This window comes from Fukomys damarensis, unplaced genomic scaffold, assembly GCF_012274545.1.
Source record: "Fukomys damarensis isolate Sample0158 unplaced genomic scaffold, DMR_v1.0_HiC HiC_scaffold_31, whole genome shotgun sequence".
Classification (NCBI taxonomy): Eukaryota; Metazoa; Chordata; class Mammalia; order Rodentia; family Bathyergidae; genus Fukomys; species Fukomys damarensis.
The window spans coordinates 3,316,944-3,333,135 of NW_022900943.1; the positions used below are offsets into that span (position 1 = coordinate 3,316,944).

At 34.0% G+C, this 16,192-nt stretch overlaps 1 protein-coding gene across 1 annotated transcript in view; it reads right to left on the reverse strand.

Moving 5' to 3' along the window:
- Window positions 1-16,145, reverse strand: part of Cntln (centlein) — a 285,607-nt gene extending 269,462 nt beyond the window's left edge. The window contains exons 1-2 of the mRNA XM_033757653.1: window positions 16,040-16,145; window positions 9,816-9,904 (exon numbers count right to left, since the gene is read on the reverse strand). Coding sequence (XP_033613544.1) covers window positions 9,816-9,904; window positions 16,040-16,126 — 176 coding nt within the window. The 5' untranslated portion in view covers window positions 16,127-16,145. The remainder of the gene's footprint in view (window positions 1-9,815; window positions 9,905-16,039) is intronic.
- Between the last annotated feature and the right edge of the window lie 47 nt (window positions 16,146-16,192).

Genomic DNA, 16,192 nt, shown 5'->3' on the forward strand with positions numbered 1-16,192 from the left:
AAAAAAAAAAAGAAAAAAAAAGAAATTCCAAATGACACAACTATCCCCATTAGTTATCTTCCCCAAAGAGCTTACGTCATCATACTACAGCAATACAGGCATACCAATGTTTACAATTTGTAATAGCTAAATCGGGAAGCAGCCTGTATACTCATCAACAGACAACTGGATAAAGAAAATGTGCTATCTATATACAATGAAATAATACTCTGCTATAAAGAATGACAAATTTAACACATCTGTAGGAAAATGAATACACTTGGAAAATACAATGTTAAGTGAAATAAACCAAACATACAAGCTTAAATATCAGTATCTATTATTTGAGGGAGGCAAGGTAAAAACAAAGAGAATGATAAAGGATGGTTAGAAGGGGACAAGGGGATGGATGTCTACAATAGGTAAGTGGTCTAAGGGAACAAGGGTGAGGGGTGAGGAGGAGAGGAAGGGGAAATAAGTAGAATAAAGATATGCTATATAAAGGAAGCTAATAACCTCAATGAATGTAAATATCATATGTCATAACATGAGCTGGGGTAAAAATGGGATGGGGAACTGGAGGAGGGTAGGAGGAGGATGAAAGGGAAAGGAGATTTTAAAAAACAAAGAAACAAGCTGTAATTATGTATGTGTTTTAAACAGTCCCCAAGAGGACTGTAAACTGCTATACACATGTACTAATAAAATAAAAATAAAACAATTACATAGCCAAAGACAAAAAGAAAAGAATCTCAGCCCTCATAAAGTATCTCCTTATACAGTGCAAAACTACAGAACTTTCAGAAAATATAAGGAAAAATTTTCAGGATCTATAATTAGGCCAAAAAAAGTCTCTATTTGACAAGAAAAAAATAAAACCCCAAAAAGAAAACAAAATTTGAACCTCAGCAAAAATTTTAATTTCACACTACAAAAAAAACAATGTTAAGAGGATGAAACACAAACTGACAGAAAATATTTGCAAAGCTGACATATGACTTTTATTCAAAATAAAGAACTGTCAAAATCCAACAATAATTAAAATTTCAACAGGAAATGGACAAAAGACATAAACAAATATTTCATCAAAGCAGACATACAGATGACAAATGAGCAAAGGAAAAGATGTTAAGCATCACTAGCTTTGAGATAAATGTAGATTAAAACAACAATTATGTATCAATATACATAGCAGAAAGGCTAAAAGAAATCATGGTAATAATACCAAAGGATGGCAAAGACACAGATAAACTACAATCACTCAGATATTTCTGGGGAGAATGTAAAATGGTACATACACTTTGAAAAAGTTTAGCAATTTCTTAAGAAACTAAACATGCTGCTATCATGCAATCTAGCAATTTTGCTCCTGGTCATTTATCCCAAGATAAATTAAAACTTATGTTCACAACAAAAAGTATGTATACAACTGTCCAAAGCATCTAATTTCTAAAAACTATATACTAAAACAATCCAGATATCCTCAACAAATGCATGATGGCACATCCATACCATGAAGCAGTCTTCAGCAATAATAAGGAACAAACTACTGATGCAAAAATTTGGAAAATCTCCAGAGAATAGGACAGAATGAAAAATCCTTAACAAGAAGTGACATGTGTGATTCTATTTATGTAACATCTTTAAAAAGAGAAAAATAGAAAACAAATTAACACTTTCCAGGAGTTAAGGACAAAGAGATCTGAGAAGTAGGGATGGAAGAAGAAATTGAAAAGAGTACCAAAGAGTGGTACTTGAGGTGAAAAAATTGTTAATTTTAACTTATCAATATCAATATACTGGCATCATATTGTACTATGCTTTTGTAAAATGTTATCTCTGTAAGATTGTAGTTAAACAGCTCATCCAATTTCTTTGGATTGTTTTCTATAACTAGCGTGAATGTTAAAAATAAAAGCTTAACTTTTTAAAGTTGTTATTGGTACATAATGATCACATTCATCATGGGGAATTTGTACCTGTACATAATTATGTCTAAATTCTTTTTTTCTATTTCTCTCCCCTCCCTCAACCACTCTTCCCCTCCCCATTTATATAAAAGCTTTCAGGTTTTTTTCCTTTCCATACCCTCCTTTTTTAAAAATCACTTTTCCCTTCCTTCCCTTCATCCTCACCTGTCCTTTGTTCCCCTTCCCATTCAAACAAGTTCTTCCTACATCCAAATATCTGTCCTCCTGTCTGCTCCCTTATTTACCCATTCTCACACAAGAGAAACAATGTGATATTTAAACTTGTGTGTCTCAGATATTTCACTTGAGATTATGGTCTTGAGATACATCCATTTACCTAAATGTCTCAAGTATCCCTTTTTATGGCAAAGCAGTACTCCACTGTGTGTAAATACCGTATTTCCTTTATCCATTCATCTGTTGAGAAAATGGGCTATTTCCAAGATTTAGCTACTATAAATTGTGCTGGTATAAACATAGTTATGCATGTATCACTGTGGTAAAATGCTTGTAACTCTTCTGGGAAGATACCTAGAATGGTAATGTGGAAGCTCTAGTTTTAGATTTTTGAGGAATCTCTGTATTGATTTCCATACTAGTTGTACCAACTTATACTCCTCCCACCAACAATGGACAAGGCTTCCTTTTTTCCCACAGATTTACCAGCATTTGTTATTGGCTGATTTCTAGACGATAGTCATTCTTTCTGGAGTGAGATGAAATCTCAGAGTTGTTTTAATTTGCATTTCTTGAATAACTAGTGATGTTGAACATTTTTCATATATTATTTTCTGTTTGTAATTTTTCTTCTGAGAAATGTGTACTCATTTCAGAAGCTCATGTTTTGATTGGGTCTTTAAATTTGAGGGTCTGATTTTTTAGGTTCTTTACATATTCTAGGTGTTACTCCTTTATCTGAGGAGTGGCTGGTAAAATTTTCTCCAAATCTGTAGGTTATCTCTTTACTGTCAGTGGTTTATTTCACTGTGCAATAGCTGTTTAATTTAATGTGATCCTCATTTTATATTCTTTCTAGTAATTCCTGTGCAATCGGGGTTCTGTTCATAAAGTCTTTGCCTATGCCTATGTCTTTAAAAGTTTTATCTGTTCTTTCAGCAGATTAAATGTTTGTTCTAATATTTAGATCTTTGATCCATTTTGATTTTAGTTTAGTGCATGGTGAGAGATATGGGTCTAGTTTTAATCTTTGGCATGTGGAAAGCCAGTATGCCCAGTACCATTTATTAAAGAAGTTATCTTTCCTCCAGTAAAGATGTATGGTCCCTTTGTCAAAGATAAAGTGGTTGAGTGTGTTTGGAATTGTTTCTTCATCTCCTATTCAGTTCCACTAATACTTGGGTCTGTTTCTTTGCCAGTATATCAGGCTGTTCTTATCATGGTAACTCTATAGTATAACTTCAACTCCAACATTGTTTCTCTTGTGTGAGAAACCTGAAGGGTAAATAAGGAGCAAAATGGAAGACAGATACCAGGAAGTTTAAATGAGAGGGGAATAAACAAAGGGGAGGAGGAAGGGAAAGAAGGTAAAAGGGATTTTAAAAAGAGAGAGAAGAAAGAAAATAGAAAACAGCTTTTAATGGGGAGGCAAGAGTGGTTGAAGGGAGGGGAGTAGAATGGGAAAAAAATAATTAAGATATGTACATGTATAAATTCTCCTTGATGAATGTGATGAATGTATGACACACAAGTACTAATAAAAAATTTTTAAAGAAATGTTATTGGTTGAATGATTTATGATAACTGTTCTGTACCCTATGATCCTGGGCCATCCTGCTTACCAACCCATCTCCCTCCATCCATCCTCTAGAGAATTAACAAGTAATGCAAATGCAACAATTCAGTGAAACATACAGATACAGAAAGAACCACCATACCCTTGAAAGAGAACTAAAGCTCATTAAAAACTTACCTATAAATTCCTCCTCCATTAACAAGTTTAAAAAGTTGGAATCTATGTTTCATATGCTGCCATAATTTTCATTATTTGAAAAACTTTAAATCTAACAATGCCTTTACAGTGTATTTTTCCCTCAATCATACATTTAATGTTGGCCTCAAGAATTTTTGGTGATGCCTTAAAGACAATATTCTAGTTCTCCATACACCTTACTATCTTCTACCCACAGAGCTTAGAGTATCGCTGGTGAAGCTGGTACAGAACAAAGTAAGTACAGAAACATTCAAAATGTTCAACCACGAAATTCTTGTTACTGATTGACCATAAAATAATGCAAGATAAGTATTAAGTTGTCCTCAATTTAAAAATAGCACGAGGCTTATTTACAGCCTGGCACATCATCCTTACATTTGTTCTTCAAAAAAGATCTTTAGACAGACCATAGTAACATAACTGCCCTAATGCCAATAGATGTGAAATTGCTAAAAAAGAAAAAACAGCAATACACAAAACAATAGAACTCTAGAAACTGTTTAAAAAATCAAAATGATGAATAAACAATTACCCATCCAAATCTGGATAGATTAGCAACAGCAAACAAACACAGTAATTCACTTCCTGGGATTTTCTATCACAATAGAATGATTACTAGTTGCAATACCTTAAAGCAGAGCTACACAAAATTCAAGACAGCATATTGTTGGATAAGTCTACAAACCACAATTTTTATAGGCAAAATAACAGCAGTTTCAATTGTTCTTCTCTAAACTCGAAATATTTCAAGACAAAATACTATAACTGTTAATTTTATAATCCAAGATAAAGTTTGTATTTTACACAAAGATATTAAACATTGGTATGTTGCTTTGTCTAAAAGAAAATATAAAAAACAAGTAATTTTGAAAAATCAAATGATATTCAGAGATAAGATACTAAGAGCCAAGATAGAGGATTTAAAAGTTAAGGATATGAAGGAATTACTGAACTTGAGTGACACTGCAAAAGAAGAAGTGACTTAACTTGGGAATTGATTTTCTGTCCACAAAGAGACCAAAAGGTATCAAAGCTTATGAACAAAAAGACGAACAAGTCAAGATCCTATGCTTCCTAATATATTGATATTCTATGGAACTCCATATTGTTTCTTCCACGTTTATTACTACCACCTCCTTCAATGTTCCTTTATGCATTCAAAGATAAAATACAGTGGTTGCACACTTTGACATTAATAACAAGAAGTGAGAGCTTATAAGTAACAGCAAGGGAAGCAGATTTGTCGAGCTAATAAACAAATGATATATTCAAAATGTGCTTTTGGCAGCAATACTTTACAAAACTCAAAAATGTAAATACATTCAAATATCTGTAGCTCACAAAAAAATAGCATTTTCTACAAATAAATTCATAGAAAATATACAAATCTTTTCCTATTTGTGTGATATTCTATTAGGATAATCAAAAATTACTTAAAATAGAATTAGTGAAAACATTTTTATATCTTTAACCAGAGATCAAGGAAGAATAAGTACATTCATATAAATATCCTTATCATAATACTTATCAATTTCTATTAAAATTTTTTTCTTTCTACAAACGTGTTTCCCACTAGCTGATACTGTCTCATAGCTAAGCACAGAGCTCTTTCTCTAACTTTTAGCACAATGTTTGACAATCAAATGACATTCAATTGATACCTTTTGACTTTATAAGGTTAACACAGACATCTCTTTTAAATATGGCCATGTATATCCAAATCTCGCAGTATGGTTTCTTTGCAACTTTGGTATTCACTAGGGATCCATGCCTAAAAACTACAAGTTTCTTCTTGATATCCATTGTGAAAGTCCTATAATTTTCACTGGCTACCTTTAAACTTAATTTTACAAATTAATTTCTTTAGTGTCTGACATCTTGCTTTGTCTCAAAGAAAAGATGTAAAATAGAACTGATTTTGAAAAATAAAATTAATATAATGTTCAGTGGTAAGATACTAAGAGCCAAGACAGGATTTAGAAGTTAAGGACATGAAGGAATAACTGTATTTGAGTGACACTGCAAAAGCGAAAGTGACTTAACTTGGGAATTGATTTTCTGTTCACAAAGAGACCAAAAGGTATCAAAGACTATCCTTCAAATTGTGAAATTTAGAGAAAAAGAAGAAAATAGTCTATGATAATGAGAAAGGAAGCAAAATAACTCAAAGGAAATTCCAGTAAGTTCTATACATACACATGTACATATACATATATAGATAGATAGATAGATAGATAGAGATAGTTTCAAAGGGATCATAAGATCAGAAACGTGAAAAGCAATGAATACAGATATGTACATAAAAGAAAAAGTCCACAGATAATATAAAATGACTCAGACTTCACTCATATCAAGAGAAATACAAGTGAAAAATATTTCAGGATATCACTTTTTACATTTTAGATGAGCAAAATTTTAAAAAGTTTAAAGATAATGTGATGTCCAGTGTGTGGAGAAAGCACGTTGCTTCTTACACTGCTGTTGGAAATATAAATTAGTTCAACTTCTTAAGCAGGTGCTTTGGCAGTACCTATCACAACTGCAATTACATGTCTCTTTTAATCCGATGTGCAGATTTGCTGGATAAACAATTGCCCCAAACACTGAGAAATGAACTTTAGGAATGACAATGTAGAAAGTTTCCAAATTTGTTCCCCCAATGAAACTAGTGAAAGCTATAAAACATAGTAAGAAAACTATGTAAATCCTCTAGAGATTATCCTAAGGACAAACCCATAGAGAAAAATATCTATTTAAAAATACATATTAAAATTCACTAAGGAAAGCAAGTGTCTATGGTATTTGAACCAAGATAACTCCCTCCTTGCACCCTTTCAGTTCAAGAGGGGAGAGACTCTACTCCAGAGAGGTGCAGCCAAAAACATAAGATTCCTTCTCTGCATGCCCCTGCAAGGTCCCCACTGTAGGGCTTTTTTTCCTAGGAAGAAAAGAATATCAGTATATCATATCCTGCTCCAGCTGACTGTCACTGAAGCCAAGTGCAATTCAAGGGCAGTTAAAGGGGGAAAATCCAGTCTTCTACCATCCCAAATTTTGGAATAGTCTCTATTTTGGGCGCAGCACACTGAGACTTAAAAGCCTTTATTCCTGCTTGTAACACAATGGTTCAACAAAATTGGGGGCAAACTAAGGATATCAAGGTATAGCCTCCCTTCCACAGACCAATTAGTTTCCCTAGTTTATGAGAGATAGGAGGAAGGAGCCTCTCTTAGATTTGAAAAAAAGTCAAACACTGATTGTGAAACGTCAAGAGTCACAAATTTAATGTATTGGTTTACAGAACAATTTATGTCTTAAGGCATCACTGAAATAACTGAGCAAAGAGCCACAGGCAATTAGTGGAGTTTAACAGTTGAGTGCAGTCAAAGAGAGAAGATAGCCCTGCCAAAAATACTGACACAGCAGGGTAACTGTGGGCACACCCAAATTTATACCTGCCTTAAAAGCAACATCAGACTCAACATAGTGAGAAGGCAAAACAATTTATTCACTAAAATACGGCAAATAAACAAGGTAATAAGGCAAGGGATTTAGCTCATAGCTCTGTGCCTGCCTCACAAGCGTAAGGTCTGGAGTTTGAGCTCCTATACCGGAAAAAAAAGGAAAAGAAAAGAACAATAACAATAACAAACCTAAGTGTGGATGTGAGGGAGAAGACCAGTAACCAGATCTACTATAACATCTAAAATGTCTACTTTTCAAGAAAAAGTTATAAAGCATGCAAAGAATCAGAAAATGTGACTACCCACAATATTTAACCAAATAGAAAAGAGTTCTAAGTATAAAAACGGTATTGTATGTTTTTAAGAAAACTCTTATTTTTAGAGATATTTGGTCCTCATTTGCAGATTCAGAATCTGTGAACTTGCCCACATTAAAATTTATTTGTAACAACAAAACCAATATTTGTAGTCATCCGGCATGAACAATCTGGCAAAAAATTGGCGCCACCTTATCTATCTGTTCCTAACTTGTGTCAAATAAACTGACACTGGGACCAGGGATTTAGCTCCGTGGCTCTACTGCCCGTCTTGCAAGTGCAAGGACCCGAGTTCCCTACCTGGTACCAATGAATGAATAAATAACAAACAAACTGACACTGCCTTCTTGTTACAACTGTTATATTGTAAACACATGATCTATGCAACACCACATTGTACACATTTCTATACTTTTTGTTGATTCTTAAAAGGATCATTACTGAACTGCTTTCTATTGTTTCTAAGTGAAGAAAACTTTTGTAGCTTAGGGAATAGAGTATGTTACATAAACTTAGTAAAATTTGAGTTATAGTGCCATTGCACATGAGTTCAATGTTGATCAATCAACAATAAATAGTAAATATGGTATCTTTAAACAGAAACCACATAAAACATGGCCAAGTGTTGATCCTTTGACAAAACTGTTGTGACCAAAGGTTCACGGGAACCTAACCCTTGATTTTCCCTAGGAGTAATGGTTCAGTGTTTGCTAATTCAGTATTTCCAAAGATTTTATAGAATATAACTATTATTAATAAACAGAAATCACTCAAAACACTAAAGAAATTCTAGGTAAAATAGTATGCCTGGGGTTTGCTTCAAAATAATGCAATGGCAGAGAAAGCAGAGGAGGATGATTTCTAAAAGTAGAAAAAATAATAAAAAGAGATGAATATAAAGAAAGGATCACAGAAATGACACATGAAGTCCCTCCTCTAAAAGGCTTATTCTTATTCTAATTCATATAAAAAAATAGTGTCCTACCACCCTGAATGTGCCTGATCTCAGAAGCTAAAAAATGGAGCAAGATTCATCACATTTCATCTCATAGATGACACAGGAAGTAACAAGAGTCCTTCAACTAAAGACTTAAACCTGATGATCAAAAGGAAAAAACTGATGAATAAGACATACAAACAACATGAACAAAAACTGATTACAACATTTTAAGAATCCACAAAAATCAAGGATAGTAAAATTAGATCTATTCAAGTATGTTATTAAAGGTTTTTAAAAAGTCAAACTCTAAACAATATTAGAATGATAATATTCAGGGCTTAAACCTCAAAAGATGAATTAAGATTAAATTATCAAAAATGATTCCCATCAAGGAAAAGGTATCCATATACTTAGCTTCTCATTTAGGAAATACAATGGAATCCATTTAACAGGAAAGTAATTGTTTTAACTGTTATGCTGGGGGCATGGAACTAGTGTACACCAAATGTCTGATGAGGAGTCTCCAGCAACACTTTGTTTTTAATGACCAAGGAGAGGCCCAATAATCTACAGTTAAATGAGTGGGCATCCCCTAAGGATAATACAGCACATAAGTAAAACTGCTCAGCCTATTCCAGAACACTTACATAATTTGGTAAGGCTTTCATCCATCCCAAGGCTTTCAAGTACACAATACAATTATTTTAGCGGAAAATGAGTCAAGCCCTAAGAAGTTCCCTATAGGGGCGGTATATGGAGTAAAAAGCTAAACAATAGGGACTTCTCCAATTTTTAGAACCAAGTGTAACAGCTCAAAGCAAACACATACACACTTATATACATTCTTTCACACCATGTCTAAGCCATTGTTTTACCTGTAAATTCTCCAAATATGTCAGAATATGATGAGATAGGACCTGCCTGTACTTGGTGAATTATCATCTCTTGTAATAAATCCAATAACTATCATGTTCTGTTACACATTCATTTGGAAATCAAATTAACCTCTTTAGGGTATTAATGACAATTTGTTTGTTGTTTTTTAGAACCAGGGATCAAACTCGGGACGTACACTTGCAAGGCAGGCAGTAGAACCACTGAGATAAATCCCTGGCCCCTAATGACAAATTTTAATTTTGAAGATAAACACATTTAACAAATCAAATACTTATGAAAAATAATTTGAGAGCTCACCTTTCCACAACCAAACCAACAGCATGTGTGAGATCAGGGCTTGTTACTTGGAGACGTTTCCACAAAGACCATACAAATTCTTTATCAGCCTTAAAGAAAGAAAGCTATGTTAAGTGCATTGCTTGATGCCAATATCAAAGACATTACATTAAATTTTTTTCTTAATTTTAAAATACAATTATTTGCTCCATACTTCTTTGCAATGAATTCTTTAAAGGTATAGTAGGAAAATTTTATTTGAAAAAGTTCTAACACTGGTAACCTGTATTTAGTTTTAATATTTCTACTATGCACAATTTGGGGTAAAAATGTTGAATTACTGAATATCAAGGTGAATTTTTTTAAAAAAAAGAAATTGCGCTGCAATGATTGCTCCATTTTTTAGCTCCTTTGAGCAAATTCCTTCAAAAGAACTGCCTATAATAACTGTCTCCACTTCCTCACCTCCCATTCACTCTATGTCTTCTAATAAAGATTTTCCTCTCCACCATTATGTTAAAAATCATTCTTCAGGGCAGGGGATTTAGCTCAGCGGTTCGGTGGCCTGCCTTGCAAGTGCAAGGACCTGAGTTTGATCCCTGGCACAAAAAAAAAAATCATTCTTCAAATCCAACTGACATAGCAAAATGTTGGTCCTTATCGCCTGTATCAGTTATTATTAACTCTTTTTGACAGTTAACCAATTTTGGGGAGCTTTTAAAAAATAGTGATGACCTAAAAATTCAGATTTAGTCTCAATTAAGATCCAAGCATCTATACAGTGCTTTCTGAAAGCTCCTCACATGAATCTGTGTATTCAAGGTTGAGAAACACTGCCCTAGCTGACCGCATACGAACCCCAGGGTTTCACACACTTACTTTTCACTGAGACCTCCACATTTCTATCTCTAGCTGTTTCCTCTACTGATTGGTCCAGACTTCTATCTCCAACTCCCTACATGCCAATTCCCTAATAACATCCTAAAGTTAGAACTTGTCTGAAGTAAAATCTTGATTCCTTCCGTTTCACAAACCTGCCTCTCTGTATCTCAGAAAATGGCACCACTATCTACTAATTAGTTGAAAAACCCAAAATATAGGAGTTAATCTTGGTTGCTCTTTTCCTCATACTTCATATCCAAACCATCAGAAATGGCTTTATCTGCAAAATATATCACAATTCTGACCACTCTTATCACTGTCACTACTATCACTTTAGTCCAAGTTAATTCCAACTCTTGCCTAGCTCTCTATGACAGTGTCTAGCCTTATAGCTCAAAACTTTCCAAAGGGTTTCCATTAGATTAGGAAATAACTCACTCTATTGAATAAGACTACAAACCCCCACCTAAACTGGCCAAATACACCCTCTCCAATCTCATTGTCTCTATCTCTTTTGTTCACACAGATTTTGCTACTCTAACCGAACTAGGGCCTTGGCATATAATTACTGCTTACTAGGTTTTTGTACAGATTATGCCTTTACTTCATTCATGCCTGCCTAAACACCACTATCTCAAGAGAATTCTTCCCTGGATACTGTATTTACTATAGCTACCAAAATACAAGTATTTGATAACCCCTTACAGTGTTTCTTTCGGTTTGTTTTATTTTTCTGGAACACTCCATTTATTAGTCCTCCAACTGGTACAGTTTACTTGTGCAGTAGACACCTCAATTTATATCTGTCTCCACCATCCCTTCTCTTACAGAAACTGTCCATTTGCCAGCCAACAATCACTGTGGCTTCAGTTATCTTGTGGCTTATGGGATTTAAATTCTGCCAATGAAATATAAAAAGTGTTGGAGCTTAGAGGAAATCTTAAAATTAGACTTATGCCACTAAATGGTTTATAATTTTTCCCAGTTCGTCGCTGATTATTTAACTTTATTCACATTGAGGATTTTCTTGAGAACTTATTAATTTTATATATTCAAATATATCCACCTTTTCTATTATGGTTTATGGATTTTATATATGAGTTATAAAGGCCATCTCTATTCCAAGATTTAAAATATATTTACCCATTTTTTCTTCTAGAATCTTACTATTATTTCTTAGTTGACAAACACTGTATATATTTACAGTATATATGGTATAGATGATATATATAGTGGAATGGCTACCTCAAACTAATCAACATATCTATTACCTCATATAAGCAGCTTTTTGTGGTGAGAAAACAAATCTATTCTCTTGCCAATTTTCAAGTATGTAATATACTTATTAACCATAGTTATCATGCTATACATTAGGTCTAGTAAGAAAAACAATAAGTTCCTTGGTGAGAAATAAAATGCTACAAATGGGTTGTGGAGAAAAGCGATAGATTTGTATTTTAATTATTCAAATGCTGTATATCTTCAAAGTGGATTATACCTTTAATTACTAAAAAGAAAAATCAGTAGGGCTCCTGTACCCCAACAATAAGCCTATGAAGAAAGAAATCAGGAAAACAATTCCATTCACAACATAAAAAAAAAATTTAAACACCTAGGAGTTAACCCAACCGAAGAGTGAAAGATGTCTACAATGAAAATTATGGAACTCTGAAGAAAGAAAATGAAGACATTAAACAACGTAAAGTCCTCCCTTACTAACAGATGAGCAGTGTATCGTTAAAATGTCCACATTTCCAAAAGTGATCTAAAGATTCAATATAATTTCCTATTAAAATCCTACCAACATTCTTCACAGAGTTAGAAAAAAACAAATTTAAAATTCATGTGGAATTCGAAAAGACTCAGAATAAGCAAAGCAATCATGAGCAAAAAGAGCGATGCTGGATGCATCACAATACTGGATATCAATTTACACTAGAAAGTCATAGAAACAAAAACATGATATTGGCAGAAAAACAGACAAGTAGACCAATGGAATAGAATAGAAGACACAGAAACAACTCAATGCTCCTAGAGCCATCTGATTTTTCACAAAGAGGACAAAAGCACATGCTGTTTAAAAAAAAAAAAAAAAAAAACAGCTTTTTTTTTTAACAAATGCTAGGAAAATTGTATATCCACATGCAGAAGTTTCCCATACAAAAATAAATTATACTTCCACCCCAAAAAACCATAGAACTAGTTTCCAAACTTTTCCAGACATTATTAAATAAGGAAACTAATGATTGCCAATCATACTTTTATATTTGCCTTCTTTTATATAGAAATTGTTTTTAAAAATTGGAAATAAAAACCTTGAACAATTACTCATTATACAATTCTTTTTTAATTATTAGAATTTAGATATATAGTGATCATATTCATCATAGGGAACTTGTACCTGTACATGATACATCTTTTTTTTTTTTTTTTTGGTACTGGGGTTTGAATTTGGGACCTTGTGCTTTCGAGGCAGGCAGCAGAACCACTGAGCTAAATCTTCAGCCCACAATTCTTTATTCTCACTACAGAATTTCCAGAGCCAAATAATTTTGGAGGGGCAGGGAGTACCAGGGATCAGACTTGGGTCCTCGCACTTACAAGGCACTTGCAAGGCTGGTACAGTGCCACTGAGCTAAATCCCTGGCCCCCCAATAATTTTAAATTAAAATAAAAATTCCTAACACTTCTCACAATGTTTATTAAACTCAGTACATAAAACAGCTGACTAAAGGGCAGGTGATTTGGATCTATATATCCTTAAAGTTAGATTGGTTTTTCTCTTTTACTTATCAGCTTCAATGAAAATAAACATCAGCTATATACAAGTACAGATACCCCTAACAGCCTTTTTTCACTAGGTATCAACACTCCAAACACTTAGATGAGTGTTAAAAAAACACAGGAGGCCTTCCATTTACCTCTACTAAAGGAATGAAGTCAACAAACATCCAAAAACTATTTCCCACATTTAAACAATTTGCCTATCAGAATTCAAGAAAAGCCACAGAAAGAGATTATTTATTAAGTATAACACAAAGTAGCCATTTAGTAAATTATCATTTTAAAAACTTAACAGAGGGCTGGGGATTTAGCTCAGTGGCGCCGCCATTGGATCTCAAGTGCAAGGTCCTGAGTTCAATCCCTAGCACCAAAAAAAACAAAAAAACAAAAAAAAACCTGCACAAAAAACATTCAGCTATTAGGATATAGCTACTAACAATGGGAGGAATCTAATCACAGAAAACATTCACAAATTGATATTTGTTTCAACACATCTAAATTTCTAGCATAAAATGAAGCTGGTTTAATTCTCTCATAATATATTCTTAGTATCATCTGCTTCTAAAAAGACAGTTTCATCATTAAATTTGGTAATTAACATGTATTTCATCTAAACCCTTTTTTAAATCTGAAATTGGTTTACAGGTTTAATGAGTATAACTGGCTGCTACCAAAAAATAAAACTAGTTTTATAAACACTAACTTTTACTCAGCTTGTATTCTACAAATGGTAGTAAATGTGCCTATACACATCCTCCCAACATCTTTTGTCACAAACTGAATACATTCTTGAAGGACACAATTAAAATTAAGAATATGATGGAACTAGATTCTAAATCAATAAGGTATAAATGTCATGTACTTGAAATTAACCTTTGCCACATCCTTGAAAATTCATTGAGAAAAGCTGCATTTGGAAGCTAAACTACTATCCTCAGAAAGAGCAATAAACAGCTTTTCTTTCCACACTGAAATTAATCACCTTTTCTACAGCTAAACGTGTAGTTTCCTTGCTTATTTCAGGGCCTTCTAAAAAAAACCGGGTGTAATTAGGTAATACAATCACATAGAACAGGATGAGATGCTCATATTAAGAGAAACACATTTTTATTACATACTTACTCTGAGTTAAAAGGTACACAGAATCTCACACAAGCTTTTTTCTTTACCAATCACATAAAACTGAGTTCTCATAAGTAATATGTGAAAAAAAAAACTAACCTAAATGATCGGATTAATCAGCAGAGTTGTTTCCCAAAGTGTTTGACACATTACAGAGTTATGAACTGAATTTAGACCTAAATAACACTCGCTTTCTTCTTTATTTAGTAGTGCTGGGCTTGAACCCCAGGCCTGGCTCATGCTAGAGAAGTGTTCTACCACAGAGTGACATATATTTGCAAGCCTAAACAGTATTAAAAAAAAATACAAAGAAAATACCAAAGTTCACTAAACAGGATAAATATTCTTTCTGAAATTATGTGTGTATGTTTTCTTACTACGTTGAGATATAAAATGCATTTCTTAGCTTTGGTTTTTGCAAATTCTAGCAGTTTTAATGTATTCTCAGGTGCTGTGATTTCTAGCCGAAAAACAGTGGAAGGAATAAAAAACCATGAAAAGTGTTTAATTACTTAAATGCTTTTTTTACAAAACAGTAAGTTCCCTAAGAGAAAGAAGTCTGAACTGACTAAAATTTTATGCTGTGGGATATGCTCAAACCTCATTTCACATTACTGGAATGCCTATGATCATCTAACAATACGCACAAGAATCTTATTTCTCAGTTAATTATGACCACCTCAATACTTTTCCATATGCCTACAATATTGCAATCATCTTCCTGATCCAGATATATCCAAGGTCACAAAGCCCAATTGTTGGGAGCCACATTTTTAAAGAATCTAATAGAGAACAGACTTAAGGGAAGGAGTTCACCAGGCTGTTTTCTACAGTTAGACTTCCTTAATCAAGTAAGTCACAAAAGTTAAGTATTTCAGCTCTTTGGCCAACTAAGGCCCTAACTTTGGAGTGGAAAGGTAAGTGTAGAAATAATGTCTCAGATTACGACTTCATCAAAGGCTTTATCATGAGTTCACATTTTTAACCACAGCGGGTAGGGGCAGTCTGCAGAAGAAAATAGGTTTCGGTTCAGTCTTTATCCCTTTGCTCCTTAACCAGCGAAAAACAGGTAACAGGAAAACTGAAGAGGTCAGCCACATAGCTTCCCAAACGTATTATTAAACAAGACTGTCCTGTTAGGCCCCTGATCCAATCAACGAGGGCTTATAAAAGGGGCAAAATAACCCAACAAAACAAACTGCAATTAGAATGAATTTCACAAATTCTTTTATTAGCCTGAGCTGATACTGTACAGTTACTTTGTTGTTGAGCAGCTCCTAATCGGACAGAAACTACTGTTGAGTGAGTTCCCGACATTTAATCTCCTAATCCCTTCAAATGCTGGCAAGAAGGCAGAGCTAAAGGAGAACTCAATGCCTGAGTTAAATCTGTGTCAGCTCATCCGCAGTACGCACAAACTCCTTAAATAACAGGAAAGTAACGTTAGGGCAACTGACGAGGAAAATGCTTTCCACCGACAGAATCGCCTCCAGTGAGACTTCCTCACTCCAGGACGACAGAATTAGCATTCGGGTCGCCAGCATCCTCCGCCGCGTGCCGAGGGCCCCGCCCAACCTCCCCCGGGGCGGGCGTGTTTCCAGCCCCGGCGC